Genomic DNA, 24,573 nt, shown 5'->3' with positions numbered 1-24,573 from the left:
ACGGCCCCTAGTTCTGGTCTCCCTCGCAAGTGGAAACATCTTTTCCACATCTATCCTATCGAACCCTTTAATAATCTTAAAGACCTCCATCAGATCCCCCATCAGTCTTCTCTTTTCTGGAGAAAAGAGCCCCAGCCTGTTCAATCTTTCTTGCTAGGTATAACCTCTCAGTTCTGGTATCAGTTTGTGAGAATTGGCTGTCCCGTTTCCTACATTACAATAGTAACTACGCTTCAAAAGTATTTCATTGGCTGTAAAGCGCTTTGGGACATCCAGAGGTTGTGAAAGGTGCTATATAAATACAAGTCTTTCTTTCTTTCTTTCTTTTTCACTGACTACAGATTGCTTGTCTGCAGGAGCCTCGCTGGGGTTTGCTGGTCACTGGTTACAGTTTTGATGAGAGTGTCTGTAGACAGGAGCCCTTCAGATTGTTCGGTAAGTGTCAGGGACCATGTCCTAGAATCTCACTGCATTTGCTTCTATCTTTAAGGAGACAATCACAACATTGACAGCATCATTTACAAGTGGAACCCAGCCAGGCGTCTATTCGAAACGAACCAGACCATCCCCACCTCGGGAGCCTATGACTGGGAATTCTTTACAATCGGACCGTATTCTTTCTTAGTCGTGGCAAACACCTTCAATGGAACATCAACCCGGATCTACTCCCGGATTTACATCCAGCTGGGTGGAATGTTCCGACTTTTCCAATCAATCCCGGTAAGTGCCCAGGAAGGCAAATGGTATGTTGGCCTTCATTGCAAAGGGATTTGAGTACAGGAGCAGGGATGTCTTACTGCAGTTATACAGGGCCTTGGTGAGACCACACCTGGAGTATTGTGTGCAGTTTTGATCTCCTTACCTAAGAAAGGATATACTTGCCATGGAGGGAGTGCAGCGAAGGTTCACCAGACTGATTCCTGGGATGGCAGGACTATCGTATGAGGAGAGATTGGGTCGACTCAACCTGTATTCACAAGAGTTTAGAAGAATGAGAGGGGATCTCATTGAGGGGGTATGCGGAGAGAGCAGGAATATGGTATTGAGATAGAGGATCAGCCACGATCATGTTAAATGGCGGAGCAGCTCGAAGGGCCGAATGGCCTACTCCTGCTCCTATTTTCTACATTTCTATGTTTCCTCTGTTAATTTAATTAAACAAGTGCGCTCGCAGAGTAAGAAAAGAAAGACAGACATTCCATTTCTACAGCACTTTATCGTGTCGTAGGAACATAGGAACAGGAGTAGGCCATTCAGCCCCTCGAGTCTGTTCCACCATCCAATTAGATCATGGCTGATCTGTATCTTAAGTCCATCAACCTTGTCACTTGGGAACGTCTCAAAGACCGCCACAGGAAATGAATTACTTTGCAATGAGGTCACCATTCTTTCATTAGCAAACACAGCAACCGTTTAATTCACAGCAAGATCCTACAGACAGCACTGAGATAAATGACCAGTTAATCTTTTGGTAGTGTTGGTTAAGGAATGAATGTTAGTCAGGCACTGCGAGAACTCCCTGCTCTTTTCTGACTGGTACTATGGGTACATTCACCTGCACCAATACAAAGTACGGCACCTCTGACCATGCAACACTCCCTCCGTGCTGCACTGGAATGTGTCTGCCTAGATTATCACAATAAAAATGATACTGCTAAATAAACAGGAACTGCCTACAGATACAAAGTAAGTAACCATTACCATGCTGAATTAACAGGGACGCTGTACAGATACACAGTAAGTATCCATTGCCATGCTGAATTAACAGGGACGCTGTACAGATACACAGTAAGTAACCATTACCATGCTGAATTAACGGACGCTGTACAGATACACAGTAAGTATCCATTACCATGCTGAATTAACAGGGACGCTGTACAGATACACAGTAAGTATCCATTACCATGCTGAATTAACAGGGATGCTGTACAGATACACAGTAAGTATCCATTACCATGCTGAATTAACAGGGACGCTGTACAGATACACAGTAAGTAACCATCGCCATGCTGAATTAACAACGACACTGTCATGTGAATAAACAGGGACTCGTTACATGGGGAGTAGCCCTCACACTGTTTAAACAAGAATTCCATATAATTACACAGTGACTAACCCTCACCATAGATCAAGTCTGGGTGGAGTTCAAATTTACCCAACTTCACAGCAATGTGAGTGAGCAATGAAAATGTGACTGCAGTTTGTATCTCTGTAAACATTGAGCCAACACTGCAGCAAAAAAAGAGGGATTAAAATATTCTTTTTTTCTCTCCATCTATCTCTCATCTATTTTGCTCTTTCTCTTTTTCTTCTCTCTTCACTGCTGGTGATAAGAGAGCTCAGCTGTTTCAGTGTACCCTGTGGGGAGGGGTTAGGAGACTTCCTTCCAGTCCGTCACACCACGGCCCACAGTTGGACTGGGAGTTCCTCTGCTCCTCCCCACCATCCCATTCCCTGCCTGCCTGCAGACAATCCTTCATGTTGCTGAAGGTGTTCAGCCAGATCGGAAGTCCTCTGAACAGCCTGTGTAACATGCAGTTTTATTTAAATTTTAAACTTTATCCCCCTCCCTGGCCAATGTCTGAGGCTGAAACAGACTGCTCACAACCTCGGCGTCCTATTTGACCCTGAGCTGAGCTTCCGACCCCATATCCTCTCTGTCACAAAGACCGCCCACTTCCACCTCCGTAATATTACCTGCCTCTGCCCATGCCTCAGCTCATCTACTGTTGAAACCCTCATCCATGCTTTTGTTACCTCCAGACTCGACTACTCCAATGCTCTCCTGTCCAGCCTCCCATCTTCCACCCTCCGTAAACTTGAGCTCGTCCAAAACTCTGCTGCCCGTTTCCTAACTCGTACCAAGTCCCGTTCTCCCATCACCCCTGTGCTCGCTGACCCACATTGGCTCCCAGCCTGGCAACACCTTGAATTTAAAATTCTCATCCTTGTGTTGAAATCCCTCTATGGCCTCGCCCCTCCCTATCTCTGGAACCTCCTCAAACCCTACAACTCCCTGAGATCTCTGCGCTCCTCCAATTCTGGCCTCTTGTACAACCCGATTCCCTTCGATCCTCCATTGGCAGCCGTGCCTTCAGCTGTTGGAGCCCTAGCTCTGGAATTCTCTCCCTAAACCCCTCTACCTCTCCGCCTCTCTCTCCTCCGTTAAGACGCTGCTTAAAACCTACATCTTTGACTAAGCTTTTGGTCACCTGTCCTAATATCTCCTTATGTGGCCTAGGTGTTACATTTTGTCTGATTACATTCCTGTGAAGTGCCTTGGGATATTTTAGTACATTAGAGGTGCTGTATTATTGCAAGTTGTTGATGTTGATGGATTGGGGGAGCAGATGTTATGAGGTTATTTGTAACCCCAAAGGATGGGCAGATTTCCCCATTCAGGCTGAGCTGATCTTTAAGTAAACATTGTCTTGTGGTACTGGTTACAAATGACTGACAGCTCAGCACAATCCAGATGGTTTTGTGTGTACAAAATATTTATATCATTACACAAACCCTGAGGTCTTCCACCAATAGTTACACCATGTTACAAGCAAATCAAATTTCATCTTCTGTGCCAACTGGTTTTCACAATTTAAGTGGGGGAGGTATGAAGTCAGCCCTGCTTTGTATCGATTTCAAGGAACGTACAGTGTATAAATCATGTGAGAGCAGTGCTGGCAGGCAGTCTTCATGGTGAGTCTTTTCCTCTTTATGAGTGCACACTGTCATAGATTTGTCAACTTGAAGTGCTGCAACTCTCTGTAACAATGTCACTTGGCTTGTGTAGTTTGCCCTTCTAATATTTAACCAAATAAACAGGCCTCTCTCCGTGTTCGGAAGCAATGGAAGTATCATTCCCTGTAAAACATGATTGGCCAATCTCTCTTGCGATGCCTTATTGTCTTAAGGAGGGATATTTCATTGTGAGAATATGATATCTCTCTGAGGGAAAGACTGAGAGACACCAGTAACTGTACAGATATCTCTCTGAGGGAAAGACTGAGAGACACCAGTAACTGTACAGATATCTCTCTGAGGGAAAGACTGAGAGACATCAGTAACTGTACAGATATCTCTCTGAGGGAAAGACTGAGAGACATCAGTAACTGTACAGATATCTCTCTGAGGGAAAGACTGAGAGACATCAGTCAGTGTACAGATAAACTTATCAGGAAAGGCTGAACAGGCTGGTGTTCTTCTCTCTAGAAAAAAGAAAGCTGAGGGGTGACCTGATAGAGGTCTTTAAAATTATGAAGGGATTTGATAGGGTAGACGTAGAGAAGATGTTTCCGCTTGTGGGGAGTCCAAAACTAGAGGTTGTAAATATAAGATAGTCACCAATAAATCCAATAGAGAATTCAGGAGAAACTTCTTTACCCAAAGAATGGTTAGAACGTGGAACTCGCGACAGAAGAAGTGGTTGAGGAAAATAGCATGGATGCATTTAAGGGAAAGCTAGATAAACACATGAGGGAGAAAGGAATAGAAGGATATGCTGATAGGGTTAGATGAAGTAGGGAGGGAAGAGGCTCGTGTGGAGCATAAATGCTGGTATAGACCAGTTGGGCCGAATGGCCTGTTTCTGTGCTGTAGATTCGATGTAACTCGATATCGTCCTTAGGGAATGACTGAGAGACACCAGTAACTGACATAAGCAAATAGCGAGACATTGCTGCGACACTTAACAGGAACCAACTTGTCAAATTCCCTCTTCCCCATGCTCCTTTCTATTTTCTTTGGAAAGTCCCACTCCCCATTCTCTTTGATAGTTCCACTCCCTGTTCATAAGAACATAGGAACAGGAGTAGGCCATTCAGCCCCTCAGGCCCACTCTGCCATTCAATTAGATTATGGCTGATCTTTATCTTAACTCCATTTTCATGCCGTAGCTCCATATCCTTGATTCTCTTACATAACAAAAATCTATCAATCTCAGTCTTGAAAATTTCAATTGACCCCCAGCCTTTTGGGGGAGAGAGTTCCAGATTTCGACTACCCTTTGCATGAAAAAGTGCTTCTTGATTTCACTCCTGAATGGCCAAGCTCCAATTTTATGATTATGTCCCCTGGTTCTGGATTTCACCACCAGAAGAAATAATTTCTCTGCATCGAATCCCTTTATCATTTTAAATACTTCAATTAGATCGCCCCTCAACCTTCTAAACTCAAGGGAATACAAACCAAGTCCTCACAACCTGTCCTCATAATTTAACCCTTTAAACCCCGATATTATTCTGGTGAATCTGCACTGTACCAAGGCCAATATATCTTCTCTGAGGTGCGGTGCCCAAAACTGAAGGCAGTACTCTAGATCAAGGCTCTGTTAAAATGAAGAATAACTTCCTCACTTTTATATTCCAACCCCCTTGAGATAGACTAACATTCCATTAGCTTTTTTGATCACTTTTTGTATCTGTGCACTAGCTTTTAGTGATCTATGTACACGGGCATCTAAATCCCTTTGCTCCTCCACAGTTCCTAGTCTCTCACCACCAAAGAAAATTCCGATTTGTCTTTCTCAGGTCCAAAGTGGATGACCTCACACTTCCCCACATTGAACTCCATCTGCCATAGTTTTGCCCACTCACTTAATCTGTCTATGTCCCTTTGTACTTTCCTCCTCCTCAGAATTTACTGTGTCTCCTAACTTCGTATCATCTGCCTCACTGGATTTTATACTTCAGCCAAGCTCTCTGGGTAACCTTATCATGTGCCTATTCAAATCAAGGGAAGGACTCCCATTGGAAAATTCAGCATGGCGCACCCTCTGAACTACTGGTGTAGGTGTGCCCGCAGCATGAGCCAGCTCAACCACATTATCGGGAAATGGGGGCTTTAGTCCCAAACTCCGACTGTCTGTGTAATGCTGGGAGAAGGTTGTTGGGCCTGTACGATTCCCTGCTTTGTGGTGTTAGCTGATCACAGCTGGAGGAACAGTTGGAACGCTCCAATTGGCCTCAGTGTCCATGGGCTAGGAATCCAGTTTCTGACCACTCGCAAGTCAGCCTGGTCAGACTTCAGGTAAAAAGAAAGACTTGCATTTACATAGCGCCTTTCACAACCTCAGGACGTCCCAAAACGCTTTTACAGCCAATGAAGTACTTTTGAAGTCTAGTCACTGTTGTAATGTAAGAAACGCAGCAGCCAATTTGAGCACAGCAAGGTCCCACAAACAGCATTGTGGTAATGAGCAGATAATCTGTTATACTGATGTTGGTTGAAGGATAAATATTGGCCAGGACACCGGGGAGAACTCCACTGCTCTTCTTCAAAATAGTGCCGTGAAATCTTTTACATCCACCTGAGAGAGCAGACGGGGCCTCGGTTTAATATCTCATCTGAAAGACGACCCCTCCGACAGAGCACCATTCCCTCAATACTGCACTGGAATGTCAGTCTAGATTTTATGCTCAAGAGTGGGACTTGAATCCATAACCTTCTGACTCGAGGCGAGTTTGAGCATTTGGACGTTAAAGTAGTCACAAACCATTTCATGAAGAGATGACCAGCACCAGTGTAATTACTTGGTGCTGCTAATATTGAATACAAATTTTAAATAAAAGTATTCATTGAGATGGTTCAAAAGTATACCTTTAACAGGGAATTTCTGGCTTTCAACCTGGCCATGAAACTCATGACAGGGCACTCCCACAACTGGCCTGTTTGTGCCGTGGAATTTTAAACTTGCAAACAATAGATACTTAGCAAATAAAAAAGAAGGGAAAAAAACCCTACAGATAAGGCTGGAAACATGTCAGCAGGTCAGTCAGCATCTGTAAAGGGAAAAGATGGGTTAATGTTTCCAGTGTAGCCCCTTCATCATCAGTAGAAGTGGCAGTGATGTCCCATCAGGTCATCGACAGAAGAAGATCAGTTGGCATGTTGTACATGACTGATGGTGGGCAGGGAGTGTTGGGGATAATGATAATCATTTTTTTAGTTCATTCTCAGGATATGGCGTCGCTGGCGAGGCCGGCATTTATTGTCCATTCCTAATTGCCCTTGAGAAGGTGGTGGTGAGCCGCCTTCTTGAACCGCTGCAGTCCGTGTGGTGAAGGTTCTCCCACAGTGCTGTTAGCAAGGGAGTTCCAGGATTTTTACCCAGCGATAATGAAGGAACTGTGATATGTGTCCAAGTCAGGATAGTGCGTGATTTGGAGGGGTACTTGGAGGTAATAGTGTTCCCATGCATCTGCTGACCTTATCCTTCTAGGTGGTGGAGGTCACGGGTTTGGGAGGTGCTGCCAAAGAACCCTTGGCATCCTGTAGATAGTGCACAATGCAGCCACAGTGCGCCGGTGGTGGAGGGAGTGAATGTTTAAGATGTTTGAAACATGACGATATGGGACAGGCTCAGTGGACCAGCTGGTCATTTCCTGTCCGTCAATATTGTATGTCCGTAGGTGGTCATAAGATTTCTTTTATTGGAGGAAAAATAATTCTCTTTTTTTCTTCTCCAGACGTATGGTGCTACTGACTGGGAGATTTTCCGTGTTCGGGAAAGAGTTTTCCTTGCGGTTGCAAACAGCCAGAGCTACGAGACAGGGGAGCTGACCGGAGTCAACCCCTTCAACATCAACTCCACCATCTATGAACTCAACATCACCGCCCAGATGTTTGTCAAGTTTCAGGACATCCCGACATACAGGTAGATCATTGGTGTGTCTGTATTGATGGGTGGCCCCCTCACCAATGTACGGGCAGACCACTGGTGTGTCTGTATTGCTGGGTGGCCCCCTCACCAATGTACGGGCAGACCACTGGTGTGTCTGTATTGATGGGTGGCCCCCTCACCAATGTACGGGCAGACCACTGGTGTGTCTGTATTGCTGGGTGGCCCCCTCACCAATGTACGGGCAGACCACTGGTGTGTCTGTATTGATGGGTGGCCCCCTCACCAATGTACGGGCAGACCACTGGTGTGTCCGTATTGAAGGGTGGCCCCCTCACCAATGTACGGGCAGACCACTGGTGTGTCCGTATTGATGGGTGGCCCCCTCACCAATGTACGGGCAGACCACTGGTGTGTCCGTATTGATGGGTGGCCCCCTCACCAATGTACGGGCAGACCACCGGTGTGTCCGTATTGAAGGGTGGCCCCCTCACTAATGTACGGGCAGACCACTGGTGTGTCCGTATTGAAGGGTGGCCCTCTCACTAATGTACGGGCAGACCACTGGTGTGTCCGTATTGATGAGTGGCCCTCTCACTAATGTACGGGCAGACCACTGGTGTGTCCGTATTGAAGGGTGGCCCCCTCACTAATGTACGGGCAGACCACTGGTGTGTCCGTATTGATGAGTGGCCCTCTCACTAATGTACGGGCAGACCACTGGTGTGTCCGTATTGATGAGTGGCCCTCTCACTAATGTACGGGCAGACCACCGGTGTGTCCGTATTGAAGGGTGGCCCCCTCACTAATGTACGGGCAGACCACTGGTGTGTCCGTATTGATGAGTGGCCCTCTCACCAATGTACGGGCAGACCACTGGTGTGTCCGTATTGATGGGTGGCCCCCTCACTAATGTACGGGCAGACCACTGGTGTGTCCGTATTGAAGGGTGGCCCCCTCACCAATGTACGGGCAGACCACTGGTGTGTCCGTATTGAAGGGTGGCCCTCTCACTAATGTACGGGCAGACCACTGGTGTGTCCGTATTGAAGGGTGGCCCCCTCACTAATGTACGGGCAGACCACTGGTGTGTCCGTATTGAAGGGTGGCCCTCTCACTAATGTACGGGCAGACCACTGGTGTGTCCGTATTGATGAGTGGCCCTCTCACTAATGTACGGGCAGACCACTGGTGTGTCCGTATTGAAGGGTGGCCCTCTCACTAATGTACGGGCAGACCACCGGTGTGTCCGTATTGAAGGGTGGCCCTCTCACTAATGTACGGGCAGACCACTGGTGTGTCCGTATTGAAGGGTGGCCCTCTCACTAATATAGAGCCACCTGTTGTTTATTCTGATGCTTGTTTTTTCCTCAATCTTCATTGGCCAGACACAGCAAGGGGGCTTAAATCTCAAGCGTCTCCAAGTAAAAACAAACTGGCAGCAATGTTCAGGCAGTTAGCGGCCCTTCAGCAGCTGGAGCCTGGCATTCGACGCCTGGAGTTCAAAGGGGTGGAAGTTATGCTACAGTTATATAAAGCTCTGTTAGACCCCATTTAGACCACTGCATTCAGTCCCGGGCACTGCACCTCAGGAAGGATATATTGGCCTTGGAGGGGGTGCAGTGCAGATTCACCAGAATGATACTGGGGTTAAAAGGGTTAAATTGTGAGGACAGTTTGCATAGACGAGGAGTAAATTCCCTTGAGTATAGAATACAAGCCTATAAGGGGTGATCTAATTGAGGTGTTAAAGATGATTAAAGGATTTGATCGGGTAGATAGAGAGAAATTATTTCCTCTGGTGGGAGAGTCCAGAACAAGGGGGCATAGCCTTAAAATTAGAGCTAGGCCGTTCAGAGGTGATGTCAGGAAGCACTTCTTCACACAAAGGGTAGTGGAAATCTGGAACTCTCTCCCCCAAAAAGCTGTTGAGGCTGGGGGTCAATTGAAAATTTCAAAACTGAGATTGGTAGATTTTTGTTAGGCATGGGTATTAAGGGATATGGAACCAAGGCGGGTACATTTTTTAAAATTCGTTCATGGGATGTGGGCGTCGCTGGCGAGGCCGGCATTTATTGCCCATCCCTAATTGCCCTTGAGAAGGTGGTGGTGAGCCGCCTTCTTGAACCGCTGCAGTCCGTGTGGTGAAGGTTCTCCCACAGTGCTGTTAGGAAGGGAGTTCCAGGATTTTGACCCAGCGACGATGAAGGAACGGCGATATATTTCCAAGTCGGGATGGTGTGTGACTTGGAGGGGAACGTGCAGGTGGTGTTGTTCCCATGTGCCTGCTACTCTTGTCCTTCTAGGTGGTAGAGGTCGCGGGTTTGGGAGGTGCTGTCGAAGAAGCCTTGGCGAGTTGCTGCAGTGCATCCTGTGGATGGTACACACTGTAGCCACAGTGCGCCGGTGGTGAAGGGAGTGAATGTTTAGGGTGGTGGATGGGGTGCCAATCAAGCGGGCTGCTTTGTTCTGGATGGTGTCGAGCTTCTTGAGTGTTGTTGGAGCTGCACTCATCCAGGCAAGTGGAGAGTATTCCATCACACTCCTGACTTGTGCCTTGTAGATGGTGGAACGGCTTTGGGGAGTCAGGAGGTGAGTCACTCGCCGCAGAATACACAGCCTCTGGCCTGCTTGTGTAGCCACAGTATTTATGTGGCTGGTCCAGTTAAGATTCTGGTCAATGGTGACCCCCAGATGTTGATGGTGGGGGATTCGGCGATGGTATTGCCGTTGAATGTCAAGGGGAGGTGGTTAGACTCTCTCTTGTTGGAGATGGTCATTGCCTGGCATTTGTCTGGCGCAAATGTTACTTGCCACTTATGAGCCCAAGCCTGGATGTTGTCCAGGTCTTGCTGCATGCGGGCTCGGACTGCTTCATTATTTGAGGGGTTGCGAATGGAACTGAACACTGTGCAATCATCAGCGAACATCCCCATTTCTGACCTTATGATGGAGGGAAGGTCATTGATGAAGCAGCTGAAGATGGTTGGGCCTAGGACACTGCCCTGAGGAACTCCTGCAGCAATGTCCTGGGACTGAGATGATTGGCCACCAACAACCACTACCATCTTCCTTTGTGCTAGGTATGACTCCAGCCACTGGAGAGTGTTCCCCCTGATTCCCATTGACTTCAATTTTACTAGGGCTCCTTGGTGCCACACTCGGTCAAATGCTGCCTTGATGTCAAGGGCAGTCACTCTCACCTCACCTCTGGAATTCAGCTCTTTTGTCCATGTTTGGACCAAGGCTGTAATGAGGTCTGGAGCCGAGTGGTCCTGGCGGAACCCAAACTGAGCATCGGTGAGCAGGTTATTGGTGAGTAAGTGCCGCTTGATAGCACTGTCGACAACACCTTCCATCACTTTGCTGATGATTGAGAGTAGACTGATGGGGCGGTAATTGGCCAGATTGGATTTGTCCTGCTTTTTATGGACAGGACATACCTGGGCAATTTTCCACATTGTCGGGTAGATGCCAGTGTTGTAGCTGTACTGGAACAGCTTGGCTGGAGGCGCGGCTAGTTCTGTAGCACAAGACTTCAGCACTACAGCTGGGATGTTGTCGGGGCCCATTGCCTTTGTTGTATCCAGTGCACTCAGCCGTTTCTTGATATCACGTGGAGTGAATCGAATTGGCTGAAGACTGGCTTCTGTGATGGTGGGGATATCGGGAGGAAGCTGAGATGGATCATCCACTCGGCACTTCTGGCTGAAGATGGAGTTAGGATACAGATCAGCCATGATCTGATTGAATGGCGGAACAGGCTGGAGGGGCTGAATGGCCTCCTCCTGTTCCTCTGGTCCCAACGATGTTCCCAGCATGCCTTGCACTGCATGCGAGAAGAATCGCTAAAATATTTAATCGAGCTGACCTTGCCTCGTGGGGTGAGATCAGCTCCGTGTTGGGACAGGAGCAGAGAGTACCCAGGGAGCAGCAGTCCCAACCCCGCCTACCAGCTTCCCATGGTGCCGCTGACTATTTAACCCAGAGCTGTCGACCGTTTTGTGCTGTGGACCTGGACCAAGTTGGAACTGGACAGCAAAAGTCCACATTCGTTTGACTAGAGAAAGGAGACTCTTATCCCGTCCCTCTGTGCCATTCTGCCCATCGTGCCTGTGCCGGCCCTTTGGAACAGCTATCCAATTTGTCCCAATCCTCTGTTCTTTCACCATAAGTGTCCACATTTTTCCTTTTCAAGTATTTATCTAATTCCCTTTTGAAAATTACTGTTGAATCTGCTTCCACCACCCTTTCAGGCAGTGCATTCCAGATCATAACAACTCGATGCGTAAAAAAGAATTTCTCCTCATCTCGCCTCTGGTTCTTTTGCCAATTATCTTAAATCTGTGTCCTGAATTATACAGCCACATATCAATTCTTAATAATACTTGTATTGCATCATTTCCCATGTAGACTTTTGCAAAGTCCTGCATAAACTATAGCTGTAATATTAGAGGTACAGGCAAGACTGTAAACTGCAGGAACACTCACCTCACCTGGATACCCCTATTTAGAGTTTCGCCAGCAACACCACCACCTAGTGGCTGTGCCTTCTCTGTTCTTTTCCATGTTGTGTTTCATCAGTCTAGTGTGTCGCAACATCGGAACAGGAGGAGGCCATTCAGCCCCTCAAGCTTGTTCCGCCATTCAATCAGATCGTGGCTGATCTGTATCTTAACTCCATTTACTCTCCTTGGCTCTGTAACCCTTAATACCCTTGCCTAACAAAAATCTATCAATCTCAGTTATGAAATTTTCAATTGACCCCCAGCCTCAACTGCTTTTTCATAGAATCATAGAATCATAGAAGTTACAACATGGAAACAGGCCCTTCGGCCCAACATGTCCATGTCGCCCAGTTTATACCACTAAGCTAGTCCCAATTGCCTGCACTTGGCCCATATCCCTCTATACCTCGATACCCATCTTACCCATGTAACTGTCCAAATGCTTTTTAAAAGACAAAATTGTACCCGCCTCTACTACTGCCTCTGGCAGCTCGTTCCAGACACTCACCACCCTTTGAGTGAAAAAATTGCCCCTCTGGACCCTTTTGTATCTCTCCCCTCTCACCTTAAATCTATGTCCCCTCGTTATAGACTCCCCTACCTTTGGGAAAAGATTTTGACTATCTACCTTATCTATGCCCCTCATTATTTTATAGACTTCTATAAGATCACCCCTTAACCTCCTACTCTCCAGGGAAAAAAGTCCCAGTCTATCTAACCTCTCCCTATAAGTCAAACCATCAAGTCCCGGTAGCATTTTGGGGGAGAGTTCCAGATTTCCACTCTCCTTTGTGTGAAGAAGTGCTTCCTGACATCACCCCTGAACGGCCCAGCTCTAATTTTAAGGTTATGTCCCCTTGTTCTGGATTCCCCCACCAGAGGAAATAGTTCTCTCTATCTACCCTATCAAATACTTTAATCATCTTAAATACCTCAATTAGATCACCCCTTAATCTTCTATACTCATGGGAATAAAAGCCTGTGTAAGAACCAGGAACGAGTGGGAGATGACAACTGGCAATAGAGAATAAGGACTGTATTATATAGTATCATAGTAGGTACAGCACAGGAGGAGGCCATTCAGCCCATCGTGCCTGTGCCGGCTCTTTGAAAGAGCTATCCATTTAGTCTCATTCCTCTGCTCTTTCCCCATGGCCCTGTAATTTTTTTCCCTTTGAGTATTTATACAATTCCCGTTTGAAAGTTACTATTGTATCTGTTTCCACCACCCTTTCAGGCAGTGCATTCCAGATCACAACAACTTGCTGCATAAAAAATGTTTCCTCATGTAACCTCTGGCACTTTTCCCGATCACCTTAAATCTGTGTCCTCTGGTTACCGACCCTTCTGCCACTGGAAACAGTTTCTCCTTATTTACTCTATCAAAACCGTTCATGATTTTGAACAACTCTACCAAATCTCCTCTTAACCTTCTTTGTTCCAAGGAGAACAACCCCAGCTTCTCCAGTCTAACCACATAACTGAAGTCCCTCATCCCCGGTAACATTCTGGTAAATCTCTTCCACACCCTCTCTAAGGCCTTGACATCCTTCCTAAAGTGTGGTGCCCAGAATTGAACACAATACTCCAGCTGAGGCCTAATCAGTGTTTATAAAGATTTAGCATAACTTTCTTGCTTTTGGACTCTATGCCTCCAATAATAAAGCCCAGGATCCCATATGTTTTTTTAACAGCCTTCTCAACATGTCCTGTCACCTTCAAATACTTGTGTACATACACCCCCAGGTCTCTCTGTTCCTGCAGCCCCTTTAAAATTGTACCATTTAGTTGATATTGCCTCTCCTCATTCTTCCTGCCAAAATGCATCACATCACACTTCTATGCGTTAAATTTCATCTGCCATGTGTCTGCCCATTTCACCAGTCTGTCTATGTCCTTCTGAAGTCTGTTACTATCCTCCACATTGTTTACTACATTTCCGAGTTTTGTGTCATCTGCAAACTTTGAAATGATACCCTCTATACCCAAGCCCAGGTCATTAATATACATCAATATATTACGGTCTCAATACTTCCGTATCTTCTTTCTGTTTTAGTGCCGTTGACTGGGAGTTCTTCACTGTGGGCGATGACAGCTTCCTGGTTGTGGCAAACTCTTTTGATGGTTCCAAGTTTTTTTTAAACAGTGTTATATACAGGTGAGTACATCTTCGCACACAGGTGAGAGTGTCAGGTGTTAAAGCTATATCTAATGGTTGCCTTCTAATTGGGAATAATTCCTCATTCCACTCATTTATTATACCATTTATAATGAAGGGGACGTAAAGTACACTTTATATCCCATCTTTAAAACACCCAGTCACACCGATGCTCAGAATCATTACACTTACTTAAAAGAGAATGTGTGGAGTACTGGAGAGTGGAGCTGGACCAGTTCCTGACTGGGGCAGAGATTGCATGCTATAGAGGGTAAGTGTCCTTATAGATGACACTTGGTCCATGTGATCTCCTGGACTTGTTTCGATTGCCTGAGGGGGGTTGGAGAGGAATTTTCCAGTGTATTTTTCCCTTTATTGGCCCTGGGTTTTTTCTCTGTTTATTTGCCTCACCCAGGAGATTGCATGGCTGCTGGGGAGAGGGTGGGGGGAGAGAGGAAGGGGGGAGGTGTGAAGTGTTTCGTCATCATGAGTGTGGGGCAGGTTTGATGGACAGCTGGTCATTTCCTGTCCATCAATTTCATATACTCAGTCATTACAGCACTAGAATGCTGCGCCCTGACCTCGCTAATTTCCGGCCTAGCCTCAGGCATTCTCCAGGTCACAAGGTCAGTTTTCCCACAATACTGCATTGTGCCAGCTTTTGGGTCAAGTGTTGGCATTGACAGGGATGTGGAGTTGTGTACAAGCTGCATGATTCTGACCTCCTGACAGAGGCCAGTGGGAAAAGGTGCCAGCTATGGCTCAATGGTAGCACTCTCGTCTCTGATTCAGAAGGTCATAAGAACATGGGAACAGGGGGAAGCCATTCAGCCCCTCGAGCCTGTTCTGTCATTCAATCAGATCATGACTGATCTGTATTTTAATTCCAATTACTCGCCTTGGTTCCATATCCCTTAATGCCCTTGCCTAACAAGAATCTCTCTATCTCAGATTTGAAATTTTCAAGTGGCCCCCAACTTCAACCACTTTTTGGGCGAGAGAAAGTTCCAGATTTCCACTACCCTTTGTGTAAAGAAGTGTTTCCTGACATCACCCCTGAACGGCCCAGCTCTAATTTTAAGGTTATGCCCCCTTGTTCTGGACTCCCCCACCAGAGGAAATAGTTTCTCTCAATCTAACCTATCAAATTCTTTAATCATCTTTAACACCTCGATTAGATAGATACTCAAGGGAATACCAGCCTAGTCTATGCAACCTGTCCTCATAATTTAATCCTTTTAGCTCCAGAATCATTCTGGTGAATCTGCGCTGCACCCCCTCCAAGGCCAATATATCCTTCCTGAGGTGCAGTGCCCAGAACTGAATGCCGTACTCCAGATGGGGCCTGACCAGAGCTCTGAACATCTGTAATAGAACTTCCACCCCTTTGTATTCCAGGCCCAAGATAAAGGCCAACATTCCATTAGGCAAGAACAAAGGCAGCAGATCACCTTTTAATCTCTATACTCAAGGGAACACAAGCCATTGTAGGTTCACAACAACAAATTGCATTTATATAGTGTCTTTTACGTAGTAAAATGTCCCAAGGCGCTTCACAGGAGCATAATCAAACAAAATTTGATACCAGAAGATATTTGCACAGGGGTCACGGAGGTCGGTTTTAAGGAGCGTCTTCAAGGAGGAAAGAGAGGTGGAGAGGCAGAAAGATTTAGGGAGGGAGTTTCAGAGCTTAGGGCCTAGGCAGCTGAAGGCACAGCCGCCAATAGTGGGGCGAAGGAAGTGGGGGATGGACAAGTGGCCAGAGTTGGAGGTACGCAGAGTTCTTGGAGGGTTGTAGGGCTGGAGGAGGTTAGAGATAGGGAGGGGTGAGGCCATGGAGGGATTTGAACACAAAGATGAGAATTTTAAAATCGAGTCATTGGTGCATCAGGAGCCAATGTAGGTCAGCGAGCACAGGGGTGATGGGCGAATGGATCTTGGTACAGGTTAGGATACAGGCTGCAGTGTTTTTAATGAGTTCAAGTTTACGGAGGGTGGAAGATGGGAGGTCAGTCAGGAGAGCTTTAGAATAGTCGAGTCTAGAGGTAACAAAAGCATGGATGAGCTTTTCAGCAGCAGATGAGCTAAGGCAGGGGCGGAGATGGGCAATGTTACGGAGGTGGAAGTTGGCGGTCTTGGTGATGGAGCGGATATGGGGTCGGAAGCTCATCTCAGGGTCAAATAGGACGCCAAGGTGACAGTGCCCAGGGAGAGGGATGGAGTCGGTGGCTAGGGAACATAGCAACAGGTGTAGGCCCTTCAGCCCCTTGTGCCTGCTCTGCCATTCAATGAGATCATGGATGATCAGTATCCTAACTCTATTCACCTGTCTTGACTCCAAATCTCTTAATACCCTTGGCTAGCAAAAATCTGTTGCTCTCAGATATAAAGTTATTAATTGAGCTCGCATCTACTGCTTTTTGCAGAGAGAGTTCCACATTTCTACCACCCTTTGCGTGAGGAAGTGTTTCCTAACTTCTCTCCTGAATGGCCTGGCTCTGATTTTAAAGTTAAGTCCCCTTGTCCAAGACTCCCCCACCAGCGGATAAAGTTTCTATCTACCCTATCACAAACAGCCAGAGTTTGTGGTGGAGACCAAAGACAATGGCTTCAGTCTTTGCAATATTTAATTGGAGGGAATTTCTGCTCATCCATTACTGTATGTCGGACAAGCAAAGTGACAAATCAGAGGCAGTGGAGGGGTCGAAAGAGGTGGTGGTGAGGTAGAGCTGGGTGTCTTCAGCATACATGTGGAACCAGCGTTTTGTTTTCGGATGATGTCACCGAGGGACAATGTGTAGATGAGAAATAGAAGGTGGCCAAGGATAGATCCTTGGGGGACGCCAAAGGTAATGGTGCAGAAGCAGGAAGAGAAGCCTTTGCAGGAGATTCGGGTAGTCCCACTCCAGACACTTGAGCAGAAATCCTAGGCTGACACGCCAGTGCAGTATCGAGGGAGCACAATATTGTCAGAGGTGCTTTCTTTCAGATGTAATGTTAAACCGTGGCCCTGTCTGCCCTTTCAGATGGATGTAAAAGATCGCATTGCACTATTTCGAAGCAGAGCAGGGGAGTTCTCCCCGGTGTCCTGGCCGATATTTATCCCTCAACCAACACCAATAAAACAGATTATCTGGTTATTATCTCATTGCTGTTTGTGGGACCTTGCTGTGTGCAAATTGGCTGCATTTCCTACATTAGAACAGTGACTGCACTTCAAAAAGTACTTAATTGGGTGTAAAACGCTTTGGGATGTCCTGAGGTCATGAAAGGCACTATAGAAATGCAAGTCTTTCTTTATATAAATGAGATTAAATAATATTATGCGTGGATTACTTTCAAAATTCTTTAGAGTTTAGAAAATAATCCATAAATCAGAATGACAAAATTCTTTGATATGCTCGTAATTGTTATTCAGGTGCAACATATAGATAGTTAATTAGATAAGCATCTATTTATGATATTATTATAGGTCTTGCAATCGCCATTAATCAGTGGCCCTAATTATGTGTTGTTCATTACACGGGATAAAACAGAGGCTCCCCCGATTCACTACCATCAGTGCCAAGGGAGATCCTCTAGTATATTCAATAAATTGATAATCCATTGATTGGTGTCTGACCAATAGTATACCTGGTCTTTTAGTGGTCAGTCAAATAAGATATAGTGAGCCCTATCCACATTTAACTTGTGCTACTCTTGACCTGGAAGTAGTTTGTTGGACATATAAAGGGAGGTCTGCATTTTATTTGACCTTGAAAGTTCCTGCTCCGAGAGTGCTCGATGACAGAGTAGAGCGAGCTTTGCATCGGATCTAATCCTTGTTATGTGAAAAAGAATAAACTTCTTCCCCATAATACAATCAAGGAGAGTCAACATGGGTTTATGAAGGGGAAATCGTGTCTGACAAATTTATTAGAGTTCTTTGAGGAAGTAACGGGCAGGTTGGATAAAGGGGAACCAATGGATACAGTATATTTGGATTTCCAAAAGGCATTTGATAAGGTGCCACATAAAAGATCACTGCACAAGATAAGAGCTCATGGTGTTGGGGGTAATATACTGACATGGATAGAGGATTGGCTAACTAACAGAAAACAAAGAGTCGGGATAAAAGGGTCATTTTCAAAATGGCAATCTGTAACTAGTGGGGTGCCTCAGGGATCAGTGCTGGGGCTTCAACTATTTACAATATATATCAATGACTTGGATGAAGAAACAGAATGCCTTGTGGCCAAATTTGCAGATGACACAAAGATAGGTGGAAAAGCAAGTTGCTAGGAGGACACAAAGGGCTCGTTCGTGGCGGGGGGGCTGCGAAAATCCGGGATTCCCGGGGCGGGTCTGATTGACCTGATATTTTAGGAGGGCTGGGATTTTGAAATTAACTGAGACTGTTTCCCGTACTGGGGGAAACACTCCCAGTTCAAATGGACATGTTGCAACCATCAGCCTGTGGCAGCTGCAAAGGTCCATTTGACAGGTGGTGGTGGGGGGGGTGGGGGAGACCCTCACTCATTGCAGGAACATAGGAACAGGAGTAGGCCATTCAGCCCCTCATGCCTGCTCCGCCATTTGATAAGATCATGGCTGATCTGTAATCTAACTCCATATACCTGCCTTTGGCCCATATCCCTTAATACCTTTGGTTGCCAAAAAGCTATCTATCTCAGATTTAAATTTAGCAATTGAGCTAGTATCAATTGCTGTTTGTGGAAGAGAGTTCCAAACTTCTACAACCCTTTGTGTGTAGAAATGTTTTCTAATCTCACTCCTGAAAGGTCTGGCTCTAATTTTTAGACTGTGCCCCCTACTCCTAGAATCCCCAACCAGTGGAAATAGTTTCTCTCTATCCACCCTATCTGTTCCCCTTAATATCTTATAAACTTCGATCAGATCACCCCTTAACCTTCTAAACTCTGGAGAACACAACCCCAATTTGTGTAATCTCTCCTTGTAACTTAACCCTTGAAGTCCTGGTATCATTCTAGTAAACCTACGCTGCACTCCCTCCAAGGCCAATATGTCCTTCCGAAGGTGCGGTGCCCAGAACTGCTCACAGTATTCCAGGTGCGGTCTAACCAGGGTTTTGTATAGCTGCAGCAAAACTTCTGCCCCCTTGTACTCCAGTCCTCCAGATATAAAGGCCAGCATTCCATTAGCCTTATTGATTATTTTCTGCACCTGTTCATGACACTTCAATGATCGATGTACCTGAACCCCTAAGTCCCTTTGGACATCCACAGTTTTTAACTTTTTACCATTTAGAAAGTACCCTGTTCTATCCTTTTTTGACCCAAAGTGGATGACCTCACATTTGTCTACATTGAATTCCATTTGCCACAGTTTTGCCCATTCACCTAATCTATTAATATCGCTTTGTAATTTTATATTTTCATCTACACTGCTTACAATGCCACCAATCTTTGTGTCATCGGCAAACTTAGATATGAGACTTTCTATGCCTTCATCTAAGTCGTTAATAAATATTGTGAATAATTGAGGCCCCAAGACAGATCCCTGCGGGACTCCACTAGTCACATCCTGCCAATGTGAATACTTACCCATTATCCCTACTCTCTGTCGCCTTTCGCTCAGCCAACTTCCTAACCAAGTCCATACTTTTCCCTCAATTCCATGGGCTTCTATCTTAGCTAACAGTCTCTTATGTGGGAACTTATCAAATGCCTTCTGGAAGTCCATATAAATAACATCCATTGACATTCCCCTGTCCACGACTTTAGTCACCTCTTCAAAAAATTCAATCAGGATTGTCAGGTACGACCTACCTTTCACAAATCCATGCTGGCTCTCTCTGATTAACTGATAATTCTCGAGGTGTTCAGTCACCCTGTCCTTAATTATAGGCTCCAGTAATTTCCCCACAACAGATGTTAGGCTAACTGGTCTATAATTCCCCGGTTTCCCTCTCCTTTCTTAAAAAGCGGAGTGACATGTGCAATTTTCCAATCTAGAGGGACAGTTCTTGAATCTAGAGAACTTTGAAAGATTATAGTTAGGGCATCTGCAATCTGCTCACCTACTTCCTTTAAAACCCTGGGATGGAAACCATCTGGTCCTGGGGATTTGTCACTCTTTAATGCTATTATTTTCTTCATGACTGTTGCTTTACTTATGTTAATTTTATCGAGTCCCTGTCCCCGATTCAATATTAGTTTTCTTGGGATTTCCAGCATGCTATCCTCTTTTTCTACTGTAAATACTGACGCAAAGTAATTATTCAACATGTCCGCCATTTCCCCGTTGTCAATGACAATATCCCCACTTTCGGTTTTTAAGGGGCCAACACTGCTCCTGACCACCCTCTTTTTCCTAATATAACTATAAAAGTTCTTCGTATTGGTTTTGATATCCCTTGCAAGTTTCTTTTCATGCTCTCTTTTTGTAGCGTTGTCACTTTGGACAAAGTTTGACCTCCACCACCCTCCCCCAACAATAAAATTCACAAACTTACACACTTACCCCGGTGTGCAGACACATTTACCTACCTTGCGGACCCCCTCAAACGTACATCTTCCGGATGGGGACCGCCGTTGCTGCAGTCATGACCTCATCGGAGGGCGAACAGCATCACCAGCCTCATCAGCCTCGCCAGCCGCACCGTCCACCTCTGACACGTGGAGCTCCACAACAGAGTGCTGTGACACATCCACCTGCACAGCAGGAGGGAGGGCAACCGCAGAGAGAGATGCGTTGCAGAGGGCACTACCCTCGCCACAGGGTCCACAGACCGAGGCTCAGCTTCCTGAACCTCTCTGAACAGCAGTGCACACGGAAGCTCAGAGTCACTCGACATGTGGTCGTGGGCATCTGCAGCCTCCTTCATGCCAAGCTGCTCCCAGCTGGCCCAAGCACCATCTTTTCACCTGACGCTGTCAAAGTCACCACTGCTCTCAACAACTTCTCCTCCGCATCCTTCCAGGGTGCCACCGGGGACATCGCCGGCGTCTCTCAGTTGTCTGCACAAAAGAGCCCTGCAAATACACCTACACTCACTCTGCAGTGACATAATGGCATCAGTTGTGGGTCTTCATCGTGATCCTCAGGAAAGGGCATTATTGCACAAACCAGACAAGATTCGCAAAAACGTGGCAGTAGTGGTGACAATATATGTTATGTGAGTTGGTCAGAAATTAAATATAAGTAAACACCACGACAAACACTCAAACACCCTTGTGCATCCCCTTCATGCTCACGACATGTTTGCCTTACGCTTCCTACTGACCATATGTGATGCATGCCCTGTGGCTGCAGCACAGTAGTGGCAGGTTGAGTGAGGCTGACCGTGAAAGAGATGCATGAGAGGGTGAGTATGAGATAGAGCCATGAGATTGCATGAGGATTGGGTTGAGTGGTAGTGGTGGGATGAGTACTGGCGAGGTGAGTAAGTGCAGGTAAGATGAGGATGAGCTTTGAGTGGGTGTGAGGGGTGATGTGACAGAGTAGTGTTGGCAGTGCAGAAGGAGATGTGGGGTGGGGGCGGTGATGTGGCAGACGGTGTGTAGGGGAATGAGTAAGTGTACTCACTTCGGCTGACCTTCTTAGGTCATTGCAGCGCCTCCTGCATTGTATGCAGGTACGCGATATGTTGGTGGTGCTGGTGACCTCCTCTGCCACCTCGAACCAGGCCTTCTTGGTGGCAGAGGCAGGCCGCTTCCTCCCGCCCGCCGGGTGGAAGATCTCTGTCCTCCCCCTCACCCCATCCAATAAGAGCTGGAGTGAGGCATCATTAAACATGGGAGCAGCCTTCCCCCTGGGCTGCTCCATGCTGTAATTTTTCCTATTTCCTGCAGCATCAGTCAGTGGAGGATTGCCCCTTTAAATAGAGCTCCTCCAACTGACAGACCTTACTGCGTTTGCGCAGCCCGTCCGCCGTGCAGTAAGGTCCAGCGGGAATCCCGGAAGCAAAGGTAAGTGGCTCCAATTAGCCTGCGATTGCGTGCGGAGCACACTGATTTCACCAGGCGCGTTACCCACGCGCCCAGTCGACCCCCCCGCTGAGAACCCGCCGCCCTCCTAATATCGGGTCCAAAGTGTCTGCAAAGGGATATTGACAGGTTAAGCGAATGGGCAAAAATTTGGCAGATGGAATGTAATGTGGGAAAATGTGAAGTCATCCACTTTGGGAGGAAAAATAAAAAAGCAAAATATTATTTGAATGGAGAAATACTACAAAATGCTGCGGTACAGAGGGATCTGGGTGTCCTCGTACATGAAACACAAAAAGTCAACGTACAGGTGCAGCAGGTAATCCGGAAGGCAAACGGAATATTGGCCTTTATTTCCAGGGGGATGGAGTATAAAAGCAGGGAAGTCATGCTACAACTGTACAGGGTGCTGGTGAGACCACACCTGGAGTACTGCGTACAGTTCTGGTGCCCTTATTTAAGGAAGGACATACTTGCATTGAAGGCAGTTCAGAGAAGGTTCACTAGGTTGATTCCAGGTATGGAAGGATTGTCTTATAAGAAAGATTGAACAGGTTGGGTCTATACTCATTGGAGTTTAGAAGAATGAGAGGAGATCTTATTGAAACATACAAGATTCTGAGGGGACTCGAAAGGGTAGATGCTGAGAGGATGTTACCCCTCATGGGGGAATCTAAAACTAGGGGGCATAGACTCAGAATAAGAGGTCGCCCGTTTAAGACGGAAATGAGGAGAAATTTCTTCTCTTAGAGGGTCGTGAATCTTTGAAATTCTTTACCCCAAAAAGCTGTGGAAGCTGAGTCACTGAATACATTCAAGGCTTAGTTAGACAAATTTTTGATCAGCAAGAGAGTCAAAGGATATGGGGAAAGGGCGGGAAAGTGGAGTTGAGGTAAAAATCAGATCAGCCATGATCTCATTAAATGGCGGAGCAGGCTCGAGGGGCCGAATGGCCTACTCCTGCTCCTATCTCTTATGGTCTTATGGTTTTATTATGGTCTTCCATCTTTATACGATCATCTCTCACTCTGATGTGCTCGCTGACCTACATTGGCTCCCGATTCAGCAACACCTCGATTTTAAAATTCTCATCCTCGTTTTCAAATCCCTCTATGGCCTCACCCCTCCCTATCTCTGTAACCTCCTCCGGCCCTACAACCCTCTGAGATCTCTGCACTTCTCCATTTCTGGCCCCTTGTGCATCCCCGATTTCATCGCTCCACCATTGGCAACAGTGCCTTCAGCTGCCTAGGCCCTAAGCTCAGGAATTCCCTCCCTAAACCTCTCCGCCTCTCTACCTCTCTCTCCTCCTAAAAGGGGCTGCTTAAAACCTACCCCTTTGACAAAGCTTTTGGTCACCTGTCTTAATATCTTCTCATGTGGCTCGGTGTCAAATTTTGTTTCATAGCACTCCTGTGAAGTGCCTTATGATGTTTTACTAATTTAAAGGCCCTATATAAATACATGTTGTTGTTGTTTTTGAGGACATAAATTAAACACTACAAAATAAAAAAAAATTAGACACAATCTCTGAGCAATTTTGTTTTCTCTTGTAGGTGGCAGGGTTACGAACGTTTTGTCCCTGTCCATCAGCTCCCAACATACGGCTGCACAGACTGGGAACAGTTCAACACGGCAGAAGGCTCATACCTCATCTATTCTAGTGCAAAGGAACGAATTTCCAAGGTGCTCAAACTGAAGACCTATTGACCGAGAGGCGATTCAGTCAACAACTTCACGGACACAGAAAAGAAATTGGATTTAGGGTAGAGGTTTCTGAACTCAAGAGCCAGTCACTCAAGAGGTCTTTCTTATTGGAAGTAATTTACCTTGATGAATCAGGTTATGTGTCGGCAGAAACGACAATCCTGATTATTTTTAGTCAAGAGTTTATTTTTGTTGGAACGCTCAACTTAATCCCAAGAGGAGATTACTGTACTCAGGAATTAACACAAGAGAAGAAAGAGTGTGTAGAGGCCACAGTACAGGAGGAAGCCTGGGTCTAGGAAACTATTTTGTGAGCAACCAAAAGGAAATATACTTGGTGTTTTTTTTCTTATATAACATTCTTTACAAATTTGTTACTCAGCCTTGTTCCCCTGTTACTGTGAATATGCAACTGGAAGAACTGGCTGATTGCAATCGTAGACTCTATACTTTGGATGACAAGAAGTGGAGATCAATGAACTCTTATGGGTGGCATTCCTGGACGGGCAGGGAATTTGTGCCAAGTGCAGTCTTTATTTATTTATATAAATCTATTTTATATATTGCACACCCCCAACACACACACATGACACTCCCGCCAGCGTCATTACTGCTGCATGGATTGATCAAGGTAGA

The 24,573-nt window shown here is 46.1% G+C and overlaps 1 protein-coding gene across 1 annotated transcript in view; it reads left to right on the top strand.

Annotated features, from left to right (window-relative positions):
* tspearb (thrombospondin-type laminin G domain and EAR repeats b) overlaps window positions 1-23,964 on the top strand; it is a 194,627-nt gene extending 170,663 nt beyond the window's left edge. Inside the window, exons 9-12 of the mRNA XM_067988225.1 lie at window positions 491-720; window positions 7,464-7,651; window positions 14,180-14,281; window positions 23,787-23,964. Coding sequence (XP_067844326.1) covers window positions 491-720; window positions 7,464-7,651; window positions 14,180-14,281; window positions 23,787-23,940 — 674 coding nt within the window. The 3' untranslated portion in view covers window positions 23,941-23,964. The remainder of the gene's footprint in view (window positions 1-490; window positions 721-7,463; window positions 7,652-14,179; window positions 14,282-23,786) is intronic.
* The last annotated feature ends 609 nt before the right edge of the window (window positions 23,965-24,573 follow it).

The sequence above is a fragment of the Heptranchias perlo genome, chromosome 7 (assembly GCF_035084215.1).
Source record: "Heptranchias perlo isolate sHepPer1 chromosome 7, sHepPer1.hap1, whole genome shotgun sequence".
NCBI lineage: Eukaryota > Metazoa > Chordata > Chondrichthyes > Hexanchiformes > Hexanchidae > Heptranchias > Heptranchias perlo.
This window is presented reverse-complemented; position numbering and strand designations above follow the sequence as displayed.